At 37.2% G+C, this 26,133-nt stretch overlaps 1 protein-coding gene and 1 long non-coding RNA gene across 4 annotated transcripts in view; both read left to right on the top strand.

Moving 5' to 3' along the window:
• Nucleotides 1-26,133, top strand: part of LOC149784915 (uncharacterized) — a 133,841-nt gene that overhangs the window by 75,939 nt on the left and 31,769 nt on the right. For all 3 annotated transcript variants that reach the window (XM_089978508.1, XM_089978509.1, XM_089978510.1), the window contains one exon: nt 13,726-13,836. In XM_089978508.1, the coding sequence (XP_089834634.1) occupies nt 13,726-13,836 (111 nt within the window). The remainder of the gene's footprint in view (nt 1-13,725; nt 13,837-26,133) is intronic.
• Nucleotides 819-3,482, top strand: LOC149784916 (uncharacterized). Its single transcript, XR_016425325.1, has 2 exons — nt 819-947; nt 3,057-3,482. It is a non-coding gene; the product is annotated as an uncharacterized LOC149784916 (long non-coding RNA).

The raw sequence follows: 26,133 nt of genomic DNA, 5'->3' as shown, positions 1-26,133 counted from the left end.
TGGGTTGGTGGAATTCGACTCCTGACTTTAAAAATTTATTTTTATTAATCATTTAATAAGAACTTAAAAAATACGCTCTATTCTTGGATTTCTTATTATTTTTCCTTACTTTTTTGTATTGAAAACTGGCAATAAACAGAACCATATACAACACACTGATATTGACAAGTTTATCATGCTAATTTTTCTTGAAAAGGAAAGATAATAGGTCGTACGTACGATATAGATATATTTGTGAAGAAAATATTTAGTGTTGTACATAAAGTTGTATTTCTATTTCAGGTTTCTAGAGTTAGCTCGTTATGCATGGTCTAATGAAAATTAGAAATAATTAAACTGTCTTTTCAAATCGTATAGGACAATTCTATACATTTCAGCAATTTATATTACACTTTATCCTTTGTACAGGCAAGACCTTTGCCCTTAATGTCAAAATCATCCGCCTAGGCGTGTCCTTCTGAAATGCACTTAGCATACGTTACTTCTGCATGATATAGCCAATAACGTATCAAGTGCCCTGAAGTCCAACGAAACTTAAGAGTCAAATCACTGTTAGAAATTAAAAATTATATCGAACAAAAATATCGTTAAACAAACAGAAAACGGGTTTGAAATAATGCATTGTTTCTCAAACAGAGGTCGTGTAATTCGTTTTTTAAACATAAAAGAGGTGAGGCTCGTTTAGTAACTCCTTTATGACATTATAATGGAAGAGCAAATATATTCGCGGACTTCATGACCACCTGATGTATTTAGGGCAGTGTGATATCTGTGTAATGCTGAAGGGTCAATCTCAGAAATTAAAACGCCCATTACCCATACCGGTTTGAAACTCGGAGTGTACATATTTAGTGTCAAACTAGAAGGAGGTTACACAGATGATCCAAAAGTGGAAAATGGTGTGGGTGGATGATATTTTAGATACATAGATACTAGTTGATGGATAGGTAAATATACAGATACATATATTCTTGTAGATGCACACACACACACACACACACACACACACAGAGATATACACAGAGTGAAAGTATATAAAAGTCAGGTAGATAGAATTGATATAAATATATTTATACAAATATAGACTGGAATACACATAGATACACATAGATAGATACATAAATTCATGTGTACCTACTTTTATGCCTGCTGGATATTATTTACTTTCCTCGCAATCGTAGAAACATGTTTGATATGATGATCTTAGAGACATAAGTACTGACTGTGTTTAGAAGTACGTGATTGTATTAGGATTTTTTCATTGAAGTGTTGATATCGTTTTATCTGAGTGGATAAGAGCGTTTGTGAGTGAGTGAGTGAGTGAGTGTGTTTGAGAGAGAGAGAGAGAGAGAGAGAGAGAGAGAGAGAGAGAGAAAAGTTGGGGTGGGGTGGGCTCGTGTGAATTTTGGAAAATGTACAGACATGCTTATACCTTATGAACCAGGCACTAAGTGATGTAAGCCTATAATTAGGATTATGTATATATAAAAGTGGGCAAAGAGTATGGATTATCTATACATGTTCACAAGGGAACTAAAACTAAACATTAATGACGCTGTTGAGTTAACTTTTTGCATCAGGTAATCCTCAAGTAGATCTCAAATACCTGCTTACATAGCTACGTGCCTGTACATAGGGCTCTGGACTGTCGTGAAAACACGAACAGGGACAAACTCAATCAGATAAATGCCCTGTAGAGATCTATCTCTATTCCTCGTAAAGACCGTTAGGTGATGTCAATCTATATCGGTTAGTCCTTGTGTTTTGGTAATTTCGAATTCATGTGCGCAATTTTCGAGTATCAGGTTTGTGAATCGAAGGAAGTTATACGTGGAATAGTCGACTTTGTGTAACGAAAAGCGCAAGAAAAGGTAGAAGAAATATCGTCTTCACAGAAAGAAAGACAAACAAAAGGGCTCGGATATGTTGATTGAGACGGGAGAGGACAAGCATTGTTCAAGTCACCAATTGCATGACCATTATTTAAAATAGCAGAAAATGGATCAGTACTGAATAAGTCGAATGTGTATAATCATATAACTTAAGTAAATATAATAATCTTTTTACCAGAAATTAATACTGCTCCATGAAATCAGATCATAAAGATACGAGACGAAGGTAGAACTGATTACCTATATTAGCAGATTTGGACATTCCAGTTGCAACTGAAGAATTTATCTAAGCTGTAAAAAAAACCACAACAACAACATAAAACAACCTGATTTTCAATGAATAAATTATTGAATAGTTTCCACCTGTAGCAAATTAAATTTTGTCTGAAGCGATTAATATGATATTATTACAACAGTATTTAAACTTCAAATTGGAGCAAGGTATTTATTGTACCAATTAAAAAAGTGATCCATTCGATGCAAATAGTTATAGAAGGCTAACATTGCTCAACTGTATAGAAAAAGTTGTCACTAGTATATTAAATCAAGAACTCTCCTCATGGGTCATTAGTTAGGATGGTATTACTGATGCACACGTTGGTATTAAGAAGAATAAAACTACAAAAGACGCCGTTTTTATATGAAAATATTTTCATTAAAATACTTTTCGATGAAAAAAAGGCTTTCTCGTTATTTGTAAAGGAAAGTTCTATGGAAAAAAATTAGTAAAATGTGGAGTGACTAGAAAAATGTTAACGATAGCAAGATCGATTTACTGTTCAGTGTAGTCACGTGTAAAGCATCTAAAGTCAAATTCTTATTTCGATTGTTCACTCGGGTTTCCTCAAGAAGAAAGCATCTCCCCCTGTCGGTTTTATCTCTATAAATCACAGTCAATACAATATAAAGACGGTATCATTTTAGAATAAACATCTTTTTATCTTTTAGTGATTGCTGATGATACGGTGATATTTTCAGAGATAACAGATGGTTCACATGTATCCCTTGATAAATTATACGCATACTGTGTACGATGGACTTATATTTGTTAATACTGATAAAACAAAGGTCATGGTTTTTAACAAAATAGTTAGAATGCCATACGTTTTATTTAAGTTCGAACATTTTGGATAATATTAATTATTTACGACTTCTTTTTACCAGCTGAGGCTCGTTTTGATGTGCGACAGATGCTGTTACCAGCAAGGGTGTCAAGACAATGAACTTACTTTTTAATAACACCAATAATGTACAGTGTCCAGTGAATATAACGTGTTATTTGTTGATACTTTTGTACCTACAGTTTTGTCTTAGGTCTGTGAAATTTGGGGACTTTTGGATGCCGAAAATGTCAACGGATACACAAAAAGTGGCTACAAGATCTTAAAGCATCTAAAAACAATATTTTTGTATATGGAGATCTGGAAAGATACCCACTTTATGTTAATAGCTATATGCGCATGGTTAAGAACTGGTTCGAATTGTTAATCATATAAAATTGTATTCTTAAAAAAAATGTACCAGTTATTGCTTACCGATTGCTAAGGAGAGAATTATAAAATCTAGGATTCTAATAAATACTGATCTAAGGATGGAGAAGTCTGGTGTTACCATAATTCAATACAGATATCTTCTTTTTTATCGCCTTGTAACCAAATGCTAAAAGACATAGTTTATTCTAACTGGATGTAATATCGCCCTCTTAGTAAGAGGGGTGGATAATTGAATTATGGCTGTCGTTATCGAGAGGATGACCTCCCTCGATATTACAGCCCGGTGGGAGTGGAAGATAAAATTTCAACAGAGAACTGAGCAAGAATATTGGGAAGAAATAATACAATACGAGCCCATTTAGACATGAGAAAAAAACACAAATTTATTCAAAACAAATTAATAGCGGCAATTCCAATTCAATCTAAATTATGTCAACAAAATTTAACAGACGTGTCTAAGTTTGAGTTATTTCATCATAATAACGAATGATGAAAAGAGAACAATGTCCACGACTGATTGCATCACCTTTCTTCTGTGACCGTGTATCAACGTGTTCCTGTTTCCTCAAGCCTTCCTATTCTCTACACTTCACCCATTCATAGACTTCCTAGTCCTATATTCTGAACTCGTCACTTCTTTCTTCGGACTTCCGTCTTCGGACTGTATCGTTTCTCCCCAGGAAGCTGTTCCTTAAAGTACAAAATTACCCCTAAATCTCTATATATACCACTTTCTACATGTATATAAAAGTCCCTCACTTACGTTACTCAGAATCAAACTAACTATCCACACTATATAAATTCTGAACCAATTCGACAGAACATCACCCTCACTTCACAACGATAGGCCATAATTAACACATTAGCGGTATATCTAACGTTACCATATCTCTTTACCGCCGCTACCACATGCTCGATTACTATTGCATAAAATTCACATAAACAATCCCTAACTTACAAGATTATTTAAACATTACAGAATCAGATATAAATATGCGATTATCGTTAATTCACGATAATCAAAATCATCCTAACAGACAAAGGAAATTATTTCATATAACCCTATGAAATCCTACACATGAAAACATGGACAACATGCTATCGTCAATACTATCAATAAACTTGTAACTGTAAAATTAAAGAGATAAATTGCATGACAACTCTAGGATCAACAGATTTCCATGAAACTGAATAAACGATGCATAATATGAATTCTAGTCATATCAAACACAATGGAATAAAACAAACAAATAAAATATAGAAAATTACGTGGGAAATTAAAATTGTGTACCTTAATAGTGTTCTCTTTCGGACATTTTGCGTCCTAGCTCTAAACCCTGTCTTTTCTTACAAGACGCCACATGGTCCCCTTTTCTTATTTAACTAGGAAAGCACTATTCATTTTAGGCGTTCTCGGTGTCAAACGTCTCCTCTCAGGAATTTTAAGACTAAAGAATTTCGACTAAGGTCGTAACTTAAATTAACATTAATTTCAAAGTGTACGACTTAGTATACTCTGACCTATCGCAAGCAGCGGTTCCTAAATTTTTCACAATATAATAATTTCTTCCGTCAGATTTCAGAGAGCATAGAATCTATGAAGCACGGGGCATATCAATTTCTCTTTGAAAATGATAATTTGACATGTGTTCTAATCAAGCGGTTATGGTTGGTAGCTGAAATGTTTTCTGTTTTCAGGACAGCGTAGCAATGCCCTGTTCGAATCTTACTCAATCATAGATCTAGCCTTTCAAGTTTTAACACTGACATGGAGGAGAAAAGAAGAAAGGTCGAAGTGACCCTTCCCAAAGACTTTTTAAATATGATAAAATTTTATTGCTCAGTGCATTCAACTTTAAGGTTCAGTACAGCTCAAAATTCGACACTTTACATAGCCCCCCCCCCCCCTTAAGAGTAAAATCTGGGATTTTGCTCTCCGAATTTTGAAGTTGCATTTCAAGTTATTGTGTACATGTCCTGAAATGACCCCTTCACCTCAGCATCAATTAGTCAACTCAGACAATCTGCTCCTAGACTGGCGCTTCCTTTAATGTAACGCATTTGAACTTGATATTGCCGAAGAAATAATGACCATCTCATTAAACGTCCATTTGTCAATTTAGCTTGGGCCAAATAAGTAAGTGGCTGGTGATCAGTTTCCAGAATACACTTTCGCCCATACAGATAGCGCTGGAATTTAGAGATCCCAAAGATAATCGCTAGGCATTCTCTTTCGGTAACAGAATAATTACACTCTGCTGGTGACAACTTCCCGCTACCTTAAGCAACCGGAAATAAGTTCCCATCATGCTCTTGCAGTAAAACTGCACCAAGACCCCTGTCAGAAGCGTCAGTACGTAAGACAAAGTCATTTGTCACGTTCGGTAGTCTCACTACGGCGTCTGACGTCAACCTATCCTTCAAAGTTTGAAATGCTCTATCACAAGCGTCTGTCCAAATAACCTTCGACGGAGCCTTCTTCCTTGTCTGGGGTCAATGTTTCTTCATTGAGTATATGTCCTAGATAAGTCAGCCTCCGAAATCATATGTGACACTTAGATGGTCGGTCAGTGAGCACTGTTTGTCTAAGTCGTTCCAGAACTTTTCTCAAAAAGACCACGTGTTCTTCCCAAGTAGATGTCGCCAATAACAAATCTTCCATGAAATTTGAAACTCCGGTCCCTCTTAAGGGTTCTAGCAGTTTCCTCATCATTCGGGTGAAAATGCTGGGCGCATTCTGAACCCCGAACGGCATGACTATCCATTCGTATGTCCCATCAGGTGTTGCAAAGGCAAGTTTTGGACGGTCTTCCCTACGAACTGGAATTTGCCAATATCCCTTGAACAAGTCTATTTAGAAGAAATATTTGGCGTTGATTACTCCGGCAAATATGGACTCCGGATCCGGTAACATTTCGACCTGAAATTCTGTGATCCTGTTTAATTTCCGATAGTCGACACAAAAGCGGTGATCACCAACCTTCGTTTGGATCAAAACAACCGGTGAACTATACGCAGATTCGGCTGGGTCAACGACCCCTAAGTCAAGCATAGTTCTAATTTCGTCCCGTACATTTTCCAGCTTCGCATGAGGTAGTGGATAGGGTTTCAGTTTCACAGGTGTTCCATCCAGCAACTTCAGATTGAACTCTTCTTAAACCGTCATGCCTGGTCTTTCTGTCAAAACACTTGAGTAGTCGTGGAGTATTTCCTCCACCTCTTCACGTTGTTCTGACGTTAACGTTACATCAAGGACAACGTCGACGTAGGTTTCATCCCTCGTCAAAGGACAACGAGGACGTACTTCCGCCATTCCTCCTTGTCGTGGGGTTCTTCAGTCAAAACTTTAGCAACCACGAACTCAGTTTAAGAAGGTTAACGTGGTACAACTTCTATTTATCTCCTACCTGGACACGGTAGTTCTGTTCACACTTCTTTTCCGTTACAAAGAACGGTCCCCTCCAGGATGCTTGGAGTTTGTTGTGCTCGAACGGTAACAACAACAGCACCTTGTCACCCACTTCAAACTTTCGTTCCTCCGCCTTCTTGTCATAGAACTTGGCTTGACGTCCCCGTGCGTCGTAGAGATTCTTCTGGGCCAAGTTTCATATACTTCCTCGGATGCCTTTTCATCCGTCCATAACTGTTTCAATACAGCCATGGATCCTCTCACTGCCCTCCCATAAACTAGTTCGAAAGGTGAAAATCCTAGACTAGCTTGGGGTACATCGCGGTACGCGAAAAATATCGCTGGAAGGTATCGATCCCAGTCCTTGAGTCGACCTTCGCACAACTTCTTCAGCGCTTGCTTCAACGTCCCTTTGAAACGCTCTACTAGACCATTGCACTGCGGGTGATACGGAGTATTAGTCAGGTGCCTAATGAAAAGTAACCGGTTCACTTCTTCCATTACCTGGCTAACAAACTGTGTCCCTTGGTCAGTTAGCATCTCTTCAGGAACGCCAACTCTGGAGCAAACTCCTAAAAGAGCCTCAGCCACCGTAACTGAATCAATGTTTTTCAACGCAACGGCCTCCGGGTATCGGGCAGCGTAACCAACAATCGTTAACACATAACGAATCCTACTTTCTTGCGCAGACTTTATTTGACCTATCAAGTCCATCGCCACCCTCGAGAAAGGTTCATCAGTGGGGAGGGAGGGGGAGGTCTAGTGGCACTGGGCGATGTGAGGTATTAGGTGCAACTTGTCACACGACATACAAAACCTCCTTACATCCCCATACACACCTGGCCAGTAGAAATCCCTCACTAACTTTCCTCTATTCTTTGCCACGCCCATGTGACTACCAAGTAGACTCTCATGTGCTAGCCAAAGCATTTCTCTCTTAGATCGAGGTACAATCACTTGCTTTTACGTCTCGGATCCTTTTCGTACGTATCGATACAAGATACCCCGTTCCATCACGAACTCTACCTCACCGTCTGGCAGCTTCCGCACGGACTCCTCCTTTGCATACCCGCGTATCCTGTTAATGGTAGAATCTTCCTCTTGAAGTCTCCTTAATTCACCAGGTAGCAAATTGTCTATGGGGTACACGTCATAGGATTATGCTTTGGCAACACATACCTACATCCTAAAATTATGTCGTGCGACAATCCTGACAAGCACGCTGCTTCAATTCGTCCTTTCGTATACAACCGGAAGAGATTCTTTAGTACTGTTAGCAAATTGGACTTCCACTGTCTCACCTTTATAATCAGCAGATTTGACAAATTTGCTATCCACCAAGGCTGGATAACTACAGCCGGTGTCATACATCACTGTAGCCCTCTCTCCATTTACCGTAGCAGTTGCTGTCTTCGACCATTCTACTGATTTACACCTACTACCAGAGCCTGATGTCACTGCAATTATCGTGGGACGATATTTCCTGCAGTCTTTGAGAATATGACCAGGTTTGTTGCAGCCGTACCATACAACGTCAGCTTTTTTACCAGGGGTACCCTTATCTACCCCTTGGGTCTTTCCTGGGCCACGGAACTGATTACGACTAGGATTATCAGCCCCTGGCTTCTCACCATTTTGAGCATTCAGCCTATGAGGTGCCAAAGCGTTAGATCTTCTAAAGTCAGTGACGCTGAGTCAGTCCCTGCCACCCCAGATGACTGGGAGAGAGTGTGCACTCTCATATCGCTCAGCCATCACACTGATATCTTCTAAGGTCGCTAAATCACGCTCCGCTAAAATACGATCAGGTCTTTCCGATACGTACTGAGGATATGTTCTTCCAAGATCTTATCCCGTATGCCTTTATAAGTGAACAAAGTATCTGTCATTTTTGGGGCCCCGAGTGGCCGAGTGGTCTAAAGCGCTCTTCGTTACGGATCACTGTCATCTCACCTCTGTCTGCGTCGGTTCGAGTCTAAGATTCAGCCAATGTGGGCATGTGAGAAAGCTTGTCAGTAGCTTCTCGTGGGTCGGTGGTTCTTTCCAGGGTTTTCCGGGTTCTTCCTCCACCATTAATACTGGCCGCCATGTATAGCCTATCGTGCTGAAAAATGGCGTTAAACCCCACAACAACAACAACAACAACAATCTGTCATTTTAATCCATTTATCAAAAAGCACGCGTACGCGAGTATGAAACTGCACGTGTGTCTCCGTTGTTCGCTTAGATGGCTCTCTGAAAAGTTTGCGAAAACTTTCAGCCGATATCTCGTAGTGCCTTAACAGCTCATTCTTGAGAGCGTCGTAATCATCTAATTAAGTGTGCCATATTATGATAGACGTCCTTGACAGCTCCTTGCAAAAATTCAGAGATATTAATTGCCCACTGATTTTTGGTTATATGATGGATTAAAGCTAACTTTTTAAACTGATTTAAAAAGTTTACTTTCTCAGGACAGCTTAGCAATGCTCTGGTCGAATCTCATTCGGTCATAAATTCTAGCCTTTCAAGTTTTAACACTGAACTGGGGGAGAAAATATGAAAGGTCGAAGTGACCCTTCACAAGGACTTTTCTTTCTTAAATGTAATACAATTTTAATGCTCAATGCATTCATCGTTAAGGTTCAATGCAATTCAGAATTCGACACTTTACACTGGAGTTCTGCATTTGCTTTATAAACATTATATATGAATAAAGATGTAAACTATATGTTTTAAACTGCTTTCTATATTGGAATAATTGATAATGCCAGCTACAGGAAGGCTTGTTTTAAGGGTTTCATCACACCCATTAAGCACTGAAACTGCTAGACATATTGAAAACGAACGGCGTGAAAGAAAATATGTACTTTGTGTAAATAATGATGTAAATGAATAACATTTTGTCTTAATCTTTCCTACATACACCAAGAAAATCTTGTATTGATTCTTATTTTGTTTTATCAGAAACCAAGTTTGTTTAAACTGCAACAATTATATTATAAAATGATATCTCTCTCTCTTTCTCTCTCTCCACCCTCCGGATTTATATGTTTACTGACCGTACATCGCCAGTATTGATTAATTTATCAGTTTATTTATGCAACAATGTATTGTATATGCATTACGTATTGTACTGACTTTGTGTTTTTTTAATACGTCAAAATCGATGAAGTTATGTTCTGTATAGCACATAATAAGAGGTTTACAATGCATTTTGTATAGATTATTGTGTTTGTCAGTGGGATTGTTTGCACTATTAACTATAAAGAAGTTATAAATTTCAATCAATTATCTCCGAGATCTTAACACTACCTTTGTGCGTGGTGCGTGCACATGTTGTTAACTATGACCTTAACTTTTCCCATGTCAGGCTTACGTTTAATAATAACTTACACATTTCATTACAAACACAAGGCCACAACAGAGTTGAAATGCTTTTATCGGTGTCATAATGAGATGGACTATCACGTTTATATCATATAAGGAATCTTGCAGTACAACATTCCTCTGGAGTGCCTAGCATGACATGTTTGTCTCAAATAGCGAAAAAGTGTTTCTTTAGGTGGATAATTTTTTCTCTCCATGAAAAAGTAAATATTGAGAAAACATCGTGTCGTGCCATTCAGATTGAGTACGTAACAATAGATTTATTATGTGTCATAATTGTTATTTATATTACTTACTCACTTTTTTGTTTGTTTGTTTTCTTTTTTGCCTGTTTTCTTTATTCCTTTACCCCTCCTTTCTATCGGCTTGCTAATTTGCAACTGATATGTCAATCTGAATCAAACTTTTGCAAAGATGCTCTGTTTAGCGCAGCAAAGGGGTCATCGTTATGTACGTACGTTGACATTACTGTACTGTCAGTCCCTGCACAGTATGCAATACATTTTACTCAGGGGGTTTGGTGAAGTGCTAAGAAAGGGAAATGTATGTAGTAATATTTATTGCTCTTCAACTCTCATAGATGTTGAAAAAGTTAACACACACCTATACGTCTTTCATCCACTTGGTTGACAGCTATTTTTTAAAATCATTATTAGGAAAGCCACGTGCTTTTAGAAACAGACAGCTAATGAAAATGACTGATCTAGTTTTTTTCAGAAATGAACTCGAAATAACACAAATCACACTAACTTTGCTGGCTCTTAAAATACAGAAATTAATTTTCACAGTGAAGAAATTAATATTTTCTGAATGTACACATATGACATTTTTTAAATATAAAGAAACATTAAAAGTGTTTTCAGTTTTTTTTGTGTTGGTTCTTCTTAATTTATCTCTGAAGTCCAGAAAGGGATAGTTACTATGCAAAACTCACAGTCTTCTGAGAGACGAACGTCAACATGTTCAGCTTTATAGTTTCAAACCCAAATCAATTCCTTTATTCAGATATGAAAAAATAAATTTGCAGGAATTCACATTCTCCCTAAAATACATACAGTCTTAATATACAACAAGTATTACCAGTGTAGAAAATCCGGGGACGATATTCTCTTACAAATTTTAACCTTGTTTGAAAATGTGAAACTTTGCAGTGGATCCCGTCAACCATGATGACTAAAATGAATCATATATCTGAATAAGTTTTGGCTAATAAATACTTCATAGAGATTTTGACTGTGTACAAAATTAGTGTCGTATTCGTTAAATAATGCAGGTGTAGACTTTTAGATGTATCTAAGATCATTGATGCTAAACCTTGCATGTTTTTCCGACTGCGACGAACTTTACTTAATACACAATTGAGAAAGTTTTCTTTCTTATCAGAAAAAGAGAACCTTGCCTCTTTATTGCTTGAAATAAGCCTTATTGCTCGCGTTTAGATGTTATATCGACAGTGAATACACGCATTTACGTTGACTGTATGTGGTTGAACTGCCTCGTAATATTTTATTTGATATCGCATGACATTAGAAAAGAAAATAATTTCTTTGTAGATGGTCATTTAAGTCCCCGTAGTGCAGCGAAGCAAAGAGCCGTCCTGGATACGGTTTGTTTGGTAAGCAGCGTGCGTTGCCAATTTGTAATTAATGGCACTTAACTTTACGTATATATGTAGACCCTAATGACACTTAACTTTATGTATATATGCAGACCCTCTCCTCCCCCAGAAAATGGATTTGCCCCTCCCCCCACCCGTCGAAAAATTCTTGTGGAAACACATTCACTGACATTTATCTATTATGCGAAAGAACAAAAGTTGGAAAATCACAACCACATCAGCAAGTAGCTGTTGTCAGGTTACACCGTCATATGGAAGACTGGTATGTTGACCCTGAAGACCCTTTTATTTATGTGACTAAATTTGGCAAGAATTAAACTGTCGGGAGGGAATTCAAAACTGGATGAAAGCACTGTTGTTGACAGAATATCCCCATTCAAGCCAGAGATATAACAGTACCTGATATTGCATGTTAGATAAATTTATTTTTCATTTTATTAAACCTCATTCTTCTTCAAGTTATGCAACGAGAATTTAAATAGGTTTCTTTCAATATGGGAATTATAACGCTGACTGGGTGTGAAGTTGACGTAACAGGATTAGAGTGAAATCTGAAAGCTGATCCATGGTAGATATCCGGGATATGAATATTTGCAATAGTTTATGATCCATATTACAGCCCAGCATTTACAAGAGTCTGCGATTAAACTTTCTTTGAAATTTCACTTTTTTGTTTTTAAGGTAATCGCATTCTAAAACACATTAGTATTGGATTTTCTTAGAACCTATAACCATGTGTACTAATCCGATGTTTGAAACTGAATTTATTTTATCCATTATATTTTAATTCCATCTCTTTTCCTTTTTCTTATTATGAGATATTTAAAAAAATAATATATTGAAACATACACCTATAAGCTATAAAACAAAAACGAAAGCAGTCCTACCTTTTTCAAGACAAAATATCCATTTTCAGATTGGGAAAGGGATAACACTTTATTCAGACCAGACAGCGTTGTCTCTTTTCAGTCCCAATGTTTTCTAGATGTTCTAAATTGCTACATTCCTCAAAAATAAATCAGCTAAGATAGTTTATCAATCAATGTGAAGTTGTAAATAAAGAAAAATACCTTGTTTATACGTCTAAAGTCTCTTTATCTTCAAAAAGAAACAATCATGCGGTATATTATCTATCTATCATTCTATCTATCTATCTGTTGTCTGTCTGTCTGTCTCTCTCTGTCATTCTTTCTCTGTCTCTATCTCTGTCTCTGTCTCTCTCTCTCTCTCTATCTATTTATCTATCTGTATCAATTAATGTTTCTTCTTTTGGTTGAATTTTATATGTTGCGCACACACACACACGCACGCACACACACGAATGTATGTGTATATATATATATATATATATATATATATATATATATATATATATATGTGTGTGTGTGTGGGTGTGGGTGGGGGGGTGTGTGTATTAACGACTGGACATTCGATTTTCGACAAAGGATTTGAAAATGATTATACGGGTATAAATTTGAAGGAGATGCATACTTTTTCGTTTTGTTCAAAGTATGAGGATCCGGGATCTGAAGAAAAAGAGGTTCAAATAATGATCTTTATATACATTTTGTTGTATTCAGTGATGTCAGGAACAAGATATATTTTAGCATGTGAATATAATTTAAGATCATGAATACATTTTGTTGTACAATTATGTAAGTAAATTTATAGTATTTTTTTTTCTTAACCCAACAGTAAATTTTTTTTTATTCATCGGAGAAGGTTATCGACGAAACAGCAACTATTAGAAATCCTAGATTATTTTTGATTAAAAATAACATATTGCTAATTTGAATGGAAGCAAGTTATGAAGGCTCAAATATGACGTCTGACTTTATAATTCTCATCACTTTTACTTATATTCTGTATACTGCTTTTTCTTTCAGTCGAAAATCATTTTAAGTGTGGGGATACGTGAGTATTGAATGTTTACTTTGTTTTCAGATCACTGACGATGGACGGAAGAGAGCTACACAGCTTCCCCCTTTGGCTCGCGAAGCGTCCTTTCAGCGCAAACCCAAACATTTCAACAAGTACGAGGCCAGTTCAAATGAGGTATTACATTTTTTTATTCAGTAATTCATTATGGAACGCCAAAATCATTCAAAAGGTATGAAAAAAGTAATCAAAATCAAGCGGAAGTATCTGAAAGAGAATGGTCAATGGCGATATAAAGAAATCGATAAGGATTAATCAACATCGATTTAGAGAAATCGAGAACGAGCGCGCGCGCGAGAGAGAGAGAGAGTTGAAGTATACAAGAGAGAGTGAGAGGAAGTCGAGATTGAGCGAGCGAGTGGTAGAAATCTAGAGCGGGTGGAATATAGCCGATATAACGGAGCAGCAGAGAGGGTGAACAGACCACTTAGGGGAATGGTCACCCTTGTGTTTTACCAAAAAAAATAGTGACCACTCATAGAGGTCAATTACCACGTCTACGATTATTGTTTGTCCCAAACAGAACCGTAGACGCCCCTCTCTGCTGCTATCAATATTGGGAATCATCATCTGAATCATGGGAATCTTCATCTGTTTCATCTTCATCTGAATCTTCGGAATTTGTTCTATGTTTCAAGTAATATTCAAGTTCTGATGGTGGTTTTTCTATTTTTGGATTTATGTTCTTTCTGTGTTTATAATATATCATCAAACTTCTGTATTCCTCTTTTGCTGATATTAATTAAATTATTATGTTATAATAAAAATGGTACATCCAGAATCTTATACTGCAAGAACAGCTCGAGAACGATTAGAAGCAATTAAAAAATTTCTTCCTGTCAAAGACTCATTTAGAAAAAATCTACAAGCGCAGCAAGAAGCAAAAGTTGAGTATGAAGAGGACACTAAAAAACTATTTAAACCCGTCACTGCAGCTACTGAACAAGTTACAACTGTCATCAAAGAAGATCTTCTTCCGGTATCAAAAAAAATAGCAAGAAGAACTAAACAGACAAGGGAGATTTTACGAGACCTTCCAACTGGCATAGCTGCGGCTCAACCTCCACCTGTTGGTGAGGAAATACTTGAACGTATTGGAGAACTTCGTACTGAAGTCGCCGATGTGAGAAAAAAACTTGCATCTGAACCCAAAACAGCAGAAGAGAGCTTAAGATTAATTGCAAGATTTAACGAAGGAGTTGTTGAGGAAATTAGAAACACTGAAAGAGAGAGATTACCTGAGATGATATCAAAAAATATATCTAATAAATTTAATATTTTAAAACGAGGTCATGAAAAAACAGATGATGATAATTTCATTAAATGGATTTATCGCGTATATTACAACAGAAAACAAGCTAGAGGTCAGGAATTTAAAAGACTTAAAGAAGAAGTAGAAAGACTTAGAGGGAGACGGGAACAACTAGAACAAGGAGAGTCCTTCCAGTATCAGCTTCCTCCACCTCTGCAACAAATAGAACAACAACAACAATCTTCTTCGCCACAGCAAGGGTTGATGTCGAAAATTAAAAAGGCTAAAGAGTCACTTAAATCACCCTTCTCGAAGAAAATTTCTGCACCGAAAATGACATTTACACCGACAGGTTCACCACATGGATTTCGAGAAGGTGACTCACCCCCGGACACCACTGAAGTACCTACTCCGGTAATGCAACCACCACCCCAAGATGAACCTAAAACAGGATCTGGTTTATGTTCTGATAATATCATCAATGACGTATCACGGTTAGAAGTTCTCATAGGAGGAAAACGAGCTGGAAATAATTCACCAGAAATAACCAATGAAGCAGCTGATATTTGTCGGCGACTATTTCAAGGTGGTATCATGGATATTGGCGTTTACCGAGAACTTATTGATGAACTCGTTGATGACTAGTTGTTAGATAAATGGTAAATAAAATAAGATGATTGTGCATGATAATCATCGTAAACCCACACAGGTTAGAGCGGTAAACTCACGATTACCAATCTATAGTGTTATTTACGGAAATGGACTTGGTGATGTCATTCGGGGATTATTCACGAGGATAGCTCCCAAAGTAGCACCTGTTGCAAAACAATTATCGATGAAGGCTATTGATATTGTTCGTGATAAAGCTCCTGGTGCAATTGTCAATGTTGCTGGTAAGGCGTTCTCGGCGATCAAAGAAAGATTATCACGATTATTGCGACGAAAACAACAACCACCGGTGAAACTGGCAAGTACTGAGGTGATGCCTGCAGATGTCAGTAAAATAATAAATCAGGCTGCAAATCAAAAACTAGCGGCGATATCTGAAGAAGCAGAAAAAAATATAACAGCAAATTTAATAGCAGGAAGCGGTCTTCGTCGACGATGATCATCATTTGGAAAAATGGTAACTATAATAAAAATGTTCAGGCGCGAATCAGACCCAGCATTTGATATGGAGGCACCTGTCCTTAAGTACGAGTCAGTACGTGATTATCAGTTTTATTCTTATGACGCAAGACAACCAAATCATCCGGGGAGAATCGAATTACAGGTTCATGATACAAGTAGATATTTCTTGCCCGCTGAAGCGTTTATTGAAGTAGAAGGTAGACTTGTAAAGGGGGATGATACGGCATATGGTGCCAATCTGCGTGTTGGTTTTGTCAACAACGGAATTATGGCACTGTTTGATAGCGCCACATACATGATTGATGGAAAAAATATTGAATCAATTCAGAAGGATGTTGATGTTGCTACAACAATAATTGGTCTGGCGAGATATTCTGACGACTTTACAAGATCAGCTGGTCCAACAATGATGTTCGCTAAAGATATCACCGACAACGCCAACCATAATCAGTATATCAAGTTACTCACACCACATGATACTTCTGTTGCTAATCAGGCAGAAGGTGCCAACCCCGATCGTGAAACTAGACCAGCAGGTGATTTTGACATCATAAAAGATATTGCCCCGACTTTCAACCTAGGATTTGCAACACGCCGATCAGCGCTGTCGGGAAATAATAGAAATTTTTCGTGTGCAATTCCATTATCTCACATCTTTGGATTTTGCAGAAATGTTAGAAAAGTCATCTTTGGAGCTAAACACACAATTGTGCTCGTAAGAAAAGGTGATGATAATGATGCAATCTGGCGAGGTGCTGGTGTTGCTGATGCTGGTAAAGTAGATATAACAAAACTTTCATTGTGGATGCCAGTAATGACTCCATCTATTACTGAGGAACAAAAATTACTATCTTTTATGGATCAAGGCGGTAAATCATTGCTATCATGGTTAACAGTAACCACAGATGCTGCTCAAAGCAATATTAATGGTTTATTTACATGGCATATAGCATCACAACAGGGTGTTTCTGCACCACGACATATTTTTATTGCACTACAAGATAATGCTCGGACGAATAATCAACAACGTTCACATATGATATTTGACAACCTTGGAGTTAGTGAAGTTTCTTTACGGATAAATGGACATCAAGAACCATCCGAGGATATACAACTAAATTATGCACAAAATCATGTAGCGCGCGCATATCATCGTTTAATGTCATTCATGGGACGTGATCAAAATATAGATACCGGGTTGCAAATATCACAACTAGATTTTAGAGGTCTATATCCGATTTATTATTTTTCACTAGAACATCTTGATTTATCCAAACAATCTGTCGTTGATATACACTTTCGAGCTCGTGTTAATGCCCTGCCAGAAATCGCGGCTGGTCCACCAATTGTTTATGGTCCTTACAAAGCGATCGCGGTCATACTTAGCGACAAGGCCATGTTACTTGAAGGTGGCAGTGGTCGAATGAGGGTTGTTGATGCACCGGTGGAAAATCTTTAATCGTGTTATTTAGAAAAATATATTTTATATAAAAATGTCGTATAGTCATGTTAATGTTACTCTGACCCCGGGTCAGGTAAAAAAGCTTCAATCAAAAACCGCCAACAAATGCGGAACTAAAATATCACTAAAACGAGATCAAATTGGTGGTGGTCCAAACAAATTATCGTTGACAAATAATCAGATTAAACATTTCAATAAAGCCCTAGAATCAAAAACTGGAGTTCAATTCCATCTCTCCCCGAGCGCCATCAAAGACATGGTTAAAACGGGTGGTATATTCCCACTACTTGCGGCCATTCCGGCATTACTAGCTGCGGCTGCTCCAGCCATAAAAGCGGCCGCGTTAGGTGCTGTTGGAACAGCCGCTGGAATGGCTCTAAAGAAAGCAGTAGGAAAGGGGTACAAAAAAAAGGGACGCGGTCTAAGATTACCGGGATCTCGTTGGGGGAGAGGCCTAAGGCTTCCAGGGTCATTTCGTTAGACGTTCCATCATCAAATTTTGATTTACTTGATGCTGCTAAAAAATTAAAAATATCTGCCTTTAGAGGTGTTTTTATGCGAGATCAATTACCGAAACAACCAAACAAACTAGAAACAGGTATTATTAATCTTGACAAACGTTCCGGACCCGGTACTCATTGGGTATCATACGCGATTGATCCGCGTGGAATTGTTTATTTTGATTCGTACGGGTTAGCTCCACCTGTTGAATTTATCAAGTATGTCGCACCACTCCATGCAACAACTAGAGGTTCCAAAGTTTGGTATTCAACGCTACCCACACAAACAATGACAGATCCGCCAATATGCGGCCGTGAAGTAATTAATGTACTCGACGCTATATCAAAATCATCCAGGCCGCCACATAAAGTCGTGCACGATTATACAAGCAACCGATTTGTTGCGCGTAAAGCATTTTAAACAACGGATCTTATTATAATGGTTGACATTTACGGAAGATCTTCTACTAGTAAGAAAATAAAATCCGACGTTGATCTGTCAAAGTATGCGACTAAAGATGACCTCGCTGATATTATGAACCTTGCTGGAGTTGATCCAGATGAGGTTGTTATTTTTCAAGATCGATATGGTAAACTAAAAACCAGCAATATCAAATGGAATGATATAGTCCGGCGAGTACTCGGTGCAGTTACGGATAATATTCCCGTGTTTACTGACGGTGGTAGAATCAGAGATTCAAGTATGTCACTTAAAACCATTAGAGATGAAATTGCAAAAAGTGTTGCTAATCGCGTGAGAAACACCGGTGACACAATGACAGGTGAACTTAACATGAACGGGAACAAAATAGTAGCTGTAACAGCTCCAAAATCTGACAACGACGTCGCAAACAAACTATACGTCGACGACGTGGATGGAAAACTATCCACGCTACGGGCCGAATATGACGTTCACACGGGCGCGTTTTCAAGGCTTCGAAGAAATTTTCAGAAAACCGATGATGCCATAAATAAGTTCTTTGGAAATCCTTCCGTCATCGATATAAAACTCGTTGATATCAAAAGTAACCTAGACACGATCAAACGAACACAACTAGACATCGTAGCGGGAATTCCTGAGATTATCAATAAAACCAATCTGATTAAAATTCCAGCTGAAATAACTCCCGGGCATATTACAAACATCGTATGCACGGTATCATCGGGATTTGCAACATGGTCGCAGCAAAATAATACTATCAAATATACCGCAACAGTCACTGGCGTGTACAGGCTGTCTGTGTTTAGTGCTGCAAAATTTGAAATATTTACAACGTTTCCATGGCGTCATTCCACAGACAGGTTTTCCGGGGTTGTATCTGTTATATTAAATATCGGAGCCGAGGAAATATTTATTCTGGAAGCAGCTGATAAGAAATTAACCGCAACATCCTTCTGGTGGTGTTTGGAATTTGTAGCTGAAACACCTCAATTGGTTACTGCATAAAAATATATGGACGGTGCACAATACAGATACAATCAAGCGCGTGAATGGCAGGCTGCGCTAAAAGATCAAGTTGATCAATATACAGTAAAAGTAAAAAAATATCGACGACGATTGGTTATCGTTGATGTGATTGTTTATTCAGTATCCGCTGTTGTTGCTGGAACCGGTGTAATATTATCAGCGTTGACAACGATGGCACCAGTAGCTGTAACTATCTGTATTTCAGCAGCAACAACTATTGCAGGTGTGCTTGGTATCATCACAAAAAAAATATGTACTTGTACGAACGAAAAATTATCCGATTACAAAATAAAATTACATACAGCAACGGTAGCATACTCGAAATTATCCTCGTTGTTATCAGCGAGTCTCAGTGATGGAATTATATCTGATTTCGAATTTTCAATGATGACCAAAATATACGACGAAGGTATCGGTATTAAAGATACAAGTATCAATAATGACAGAATTACTCCAGCAGATCGTGACCAACACAACTCCGCCAAAGATAACGATGATCTCGGTAAGTTCAACTAATCCTGAATTTAGTGTTAATTTTCCTATTGCAATTCCAGTAAAAGAAATAGCACTAGCACAATTACGAGTATATTACAGCTGGCCAAATATCAGATCAAAATCATTTAATGGTACACCAGCAAATAATTCGCTTGTATTTACTAACAAGAACAAATCCGATGGAACACCTGACTGGGTTGTTGTTGGAATACCAACCGGCAGTTACCAGATTGAAGAGATCGGTGAGGAATTTGCGCGTAGAATAAAATCAATAACAGGAAAGGAATCAAAAATATCAATAAACGTTCATGAGCCGACGTTGTCCTCGACGGTTGAAATAAACTCGCCTGATTATGCCGTTGATATTTATCAATCTTCAATCAGATCAGAGCTAGGATGGCCGGATGTTCCCCCGGTGCATAAAGGACCACCTGAACCAACTCGGGATGATTTTACGTCAAAGACCAGTCTTCGTCATGATATTAAAATGAATTCAGAATGGTTAGATTATATAGAAGTAAAACCAGGATGGAGGGGGGGAACACCTGTATATGATCCTAGAGCTCTTTTGTATAATCTTAATGAACGTGTTATTGCTTTGAATATTGATTCTATATTTGCTTCAATAAACTTAGACCATGAAATACAAGTAAATAATTTACGTGATAGTTTTCAAGAGTATTTATTTGATTCAACATCTGCGCGCGATAATATTATTAGGTACATAGAAGTTTTAAATTATATAGTTAATTCTTCTGAAGTTATCTATAACAGAATTAGAGATATGGTTCTTAAGTCATCAAGCGATTATAAAAAATCCTTCGCATCCAAGTACAAAATACCCGAAGCTGACATTGTAACGTTTAAGTTTCCTGATTATAATCCGGATAAATTAAGAAAATCTGTCAATGATGTCATTGATGAGTTTTTTCCTAAAATACTCGATGCGTGGAAAAAACTAGCACCATTAGCAGTTGTTCTCAGATATGATAATGATCCACACGGCGGCGGAAGACACGTATCCCCGCGGATCGTTAATATAACACCGACGGTCGCGGTCAATCTGGTTTGTGACGTAATCGATGGCAGCTATCAAATAGATCTCGGAAGATCAAATCAAGCTCAACAAGGATACATCCTATACACGTTCACACCACAAGTTCCCCCTGGAAATTTAATCGTGCAAGAACCAACTAATCCCGTGTATTTGCGGTGTCACAATAATATGTTAACACGAATCAATTTTAAACTCACAGACCACCTTAATCGCTTGATTGACATACGTGAAGAAGAGCTTGTAATAAATCTGTATGTAAAGTCGTAAAGACTTCCGTCTTAAGGATTTATCGTAGATCTTTATGTGGAGGGTTTTTACACGCGAGGATTTCTTAACAGTTAGAAGAACATTTGTAACAGAGATCAGAATCAAATTCGATCAACTTAAAAAAATATTTTATTATTACTGGCACAAATTTGTGTTTGGTACAAATTAATCGGCCCAGGCAACTAAAAAAGCTAGTCGATGAAAGTAAAATTAAAATTTCTATCACAAAAAAAAATAATATTTATTAATTTTCCTGCTTTTTACTGAAATTGTACAAATTACTTGATTTTGACTACCAACTACCCCCTCAGAAACATAAAAATGCACGAACTACTTGATTTTGACTACCAACTACCCCGTCAAAATCAAGAAAGTTCTAACCTTGTCAAATTGTTCCTAACAAATTTTATTTACTATAAATTAATTTTATTTATTAATAATATTATTTTTACTGAGATTTTTATTTTTTTTTTTACTAAAATACAACGAAATTGCTCAATTTTCCTGATTTTGACTACCAACTACCCCGTCAGAAATCAAGTAGTTCGTGCATTTTTCTTTGATTTTGACTACCAACTACCCCGTCAGAATCAAGTAATTTGTGCATTTTTCTTGATTTTAGTATAAAAAAAATAAATCCTCAGTAAAAATAAAATTTATAATAAATAAAATTTATTAGGAACAAATTTGACAAGGTTAGAACTTTCTTGATTTTGACTACCAATACACGTGGTCAGCGTTGACTTGGACCCCAGTTACCAAAACTTTCATTTTCATTATCATCAGTAACGAGGTTACCTTGGATCGTTTCACCAGTAACGGGGTTACCTTGGATCGTTTCACGATCTGACATTATTTTTCTTAATAGTCTTATGCGAGTACTAATCGTTTTCTTTGCCTCATACTCGTGGGATAATAACGACTTAATTCTTTCTACGGCGGTAGAAAGAGGAACGAACTCCTTCACATGATCATCTTCTACGGTAGCTAGCGACTGAAACATTGCCGATTGAATCCGTTTCATGAGCCTGTATTCAGATGATAGTGTGTGTGTCCCCATGGTTTTACGTTCTTGTAAAATCTCAAAATCAGAAACTATTTTTTCAGGATTAAGTTCATCAGATATATTAATTCCATCTTTTTTTAATTTTTTAATGGCGACAATTACATCATTGATATTTTCATGGTTCATTATATAATATATAAATCTTTAAAATAAAAAAAATATCCCTAGAACACCTATCGAGTGTATTAGCGAGTTCGTCGGGATGTTTCAGGGACAGCACAACCAAGAACTCATAGCTTGCCACCGCAATCTACCAAGTTCATTAGGCAAATATTCCCTCTACGAGAGCCCCTAACCCGCCAAACAACGGTCTAGAGGCCCAAGAGGGAGGACAGCACAACCCTCATAAACTCGTAGCTTGCCACCGCAATCTACCAAGTTTAGAGGATATACACATAACATATAACTAAGGACAGCACAAGGACAGCACAGTCCTCATTAAACTCGTAGCTTGCCACCGCAATCTACCAAGTTTATCGGACATACATATAACATATATACAATGAATGAAGAGCCCCTATCGAGTGTATTAGCGAGCTCAGATTATGAATGAAACGGCACTAACTAAGGACAGCACAAGGACAGCACAGTCCTCATTAAACTCGTAGCTTGCCACCGCAATCTACCAAGTTTATCGGACATACATATAACATATATACAATGAAATGGTTATATACAATGAAATGGTTATATACAATGAATGAAGAGCCCCTATCGAGTGTATTAGCGAGCTCAGATTATGAATGAAACGGCACTAACTAAGGACAGTACAAACATGTACGCTCAGCAAAATCACACCCACAATAATTAATCCAGTGGGTGATACGAAAATATGTATCAACCACAAGTCAGTATTGTGGTTGTGAATTTGCTGAGCGGAGGGGTTCTTGCGGTTCCCCCCACTATTATAAAAATCGCAATTATGCGCACCACCGACAAATTGTCAGCCATGGGGATTCGATCCTGGACCGCGAGCGTCACAGTCCAATACCATACTGATCGAGCTATCAAACATTGTTACGAACATATGTTTCGGAAGTTAATATATAGCTAAGGAACCAATATTTACACTAAACAGCGGTTTCTGAATAATAACGGTTTCTGTATTTGTAGCGGTTTCTGAATAATAACAGTTTCTGTATTTATAACAGTTTCTGAATAATAGTTTCTGTATTTATAACAGTTTCTGAATAATAGTTTCTGTATTTGTAGCTGGTTTCCTAAGCAGACCGAAAATCAATAATAACAGTAGCATTAATGCACCAGTCAAAGAACTTTCCAGAGTGTAAGTTCAGTGAACACACAACTGCAGGTTGATTACAATGAGTAACGGTTTCTGTTTCACACACAGCTTCCTACGGATCAATAATATTATCATGTGTTGTATGATGGGAAAATATTTAAAAACCATAAATAATACTTATGAGTCTAATGAGTTAGGTTCGTCGGCACTATACGATGTAATTAGTTAAACTGACTAATTACGATCATAAAAAACCAACCATCTACGAAGAAAACTATATATTACAAAGTAATCTCCCTTATGTAATCAAAAATTCAGTAGTGTATGGAGGACCTACTGTGACATAAATTAAAAAATTAATTCAATGTGGTGATGATAGTTAATAATGTGGTGATGATAGTTAATAATGTGGTGATGATAGTTAATAATGTGGTGATGATAGTTATTGATACTGAAATGTAATTTTCTGCTTATATTTTTTCGAAAAAGCTGTTTTATATATATTTTCTGCCACTCTTTGTACTGATTGCGGGTGAATATCAAAATATTTCGCAGCAGAAGATATTGAACGAAACATAATTATTTTACCGGTTTCTATGTTTGTAGAAATTACCGCCCTCTTTCCGATTGTCTTACATCTTCCTGTATTACCGCGTGTATTATTCTCGCTGTGAGAGATAGCTTGTAAATTGGATAAATTATTGTTTTGAGTGTCCCCGTCAATATGATCAATAACAAGACCATCATTGATCAAACCCTTGTGACACTCGTATGTAAATCTATGACACAGATAATGTTTCTTTTCCCCCCCGCATGTGAACATTAGATAACCAGCATTAGTAATATAACCAACTTGTTTCTTCAACTTGCAGTGTCTGATGATACCATTAATATTTGATTCATAGTTTGTTATGACAGGATGTGGGACAAATATATTTTGCTCCATTATAATAATATTATATGTTTAAATCATTGTTTGTCTGAAATCTTGATATATAATCCCTCACGGATTTTATAGCGTTTTCACCGCTATTATTTTTTTTGTCATAATATCTTTTGAGCTCTCTGAACCGTTTCCCGCCACACTTTCCACATAATTCTGTCTTTCCTCACACTCCAATACCACACCGTAGACATGGTATTGGTCCTAGACTTCCTCGTCGTATGTTTTGTGAGTGCATCCAACAAAATTCCTTTCTACAGGATTTGTTGCATCGATTTACTGAGCCGATCATCAACCATCTACATTGGGACATTGTATATATATATATAATTTTCTTTATTTAAATATTTGTTTTAATTATATGAACGAGTTTGAGAGATTATCCCAAACTAGGCCTGTTAAGTATAAATTCAACCTTGACAGATTATCTTCTGACTTGCCAGTACGAGATCTGGTTGATCCGAAAAATAAAAGTTTGATCTCGAAAATTCACGACGCCAAGAAAGAATTTTACACGGATGGTGCATCTCATACATGGTCAACGTTCAAGATCATACGCAACACTGTCACGGACGCCACAATGAACGACAAGCGAGCGGCAACTATCATTAACTACATCGCTGAATACGAGGGCAATCAAAAATATTTCTTCAGAGTAAAATTTATTGTATTAACAGAAACAGATAGTTGGATTATCCGTGACAAATATGATCCTGTCCTTGGTAATAATAAAACTATCATATTAAGTAAAAATTCCAGACCGGGTCTACTGACAGGTATTGATAAACCGTATTATGAGCGAGCGTATCCTGTAACGGCGGTTATTTATGGAATTTATGAGATAAATAAAAAACCCAACGTTGATAAACTAGCGCCGATGAAATTTTCAAGGTTAAATTGTGTGGCTGAACGAGTAATAGAACACTTTACAAACGCGATGCGTGGAAATGGATTAACTGATTTAAGGCGTGAAAAAATAAACTCGTGGGCTGATTCAGTTAGGGATACCGGTGCTACAATAAAAGATGTTGCTGAGTTAGGAAAAATATTAAAATTTCCAATAACTGTGGCGACAATAACGGGAGAAGTACTGTACCAGTCGAAATATAAATCGAAAGGAGCTCCAATAAATATTATCGATCATAACGCGCACGCATGGACTAACGCAGTAACAATATTTCCACGTGATCGAACTGTTAGATTTTACCCCACAGATAATTCTGTGGCAGATAGTATGTTTGATTTTATCAACGAAATAAGTAAAACCGATCCTGTATCGGTATGGTTATTTAAAAGTAATGAGGAGGGTGAATTTGATCAGTTTGTCAAACCGAACGGTGAAATATATCGCACAGAATCCCTCCATGACGAGATGAAAAATCTTGCGACGTTTTTACAGTGCAAGCACGCGGAAAATACTGACAAATTACTAACTAATTGTTTTACCGTTCCATCTGTTGCGGCTCATTTCGCCAGAGAACGAAATTCATGGAAACCAACACGATTTGATTTACTCGAGGACGTACGCGC

Source organism: Sinohyriopsis cumingii, chromosome 13 (genome assembly GCF_028554795.1).
Source record: "Sinohyriopsis cumingii isolate HCF-2022 chromosome 13, ASM2855479v2, whole genome shotgun sequence".
In the NCBI taxonomy this organism is placed as follows: Eukaryota; Metazoa; Mollusca; class Bivalvia; order Unionida; family Unionidae; genus Sinohyriopsis; species Sinohyriopsis cumingii.
This window is presented reverse-complemented; position numbering and strand designations above follow the sequence as displayed.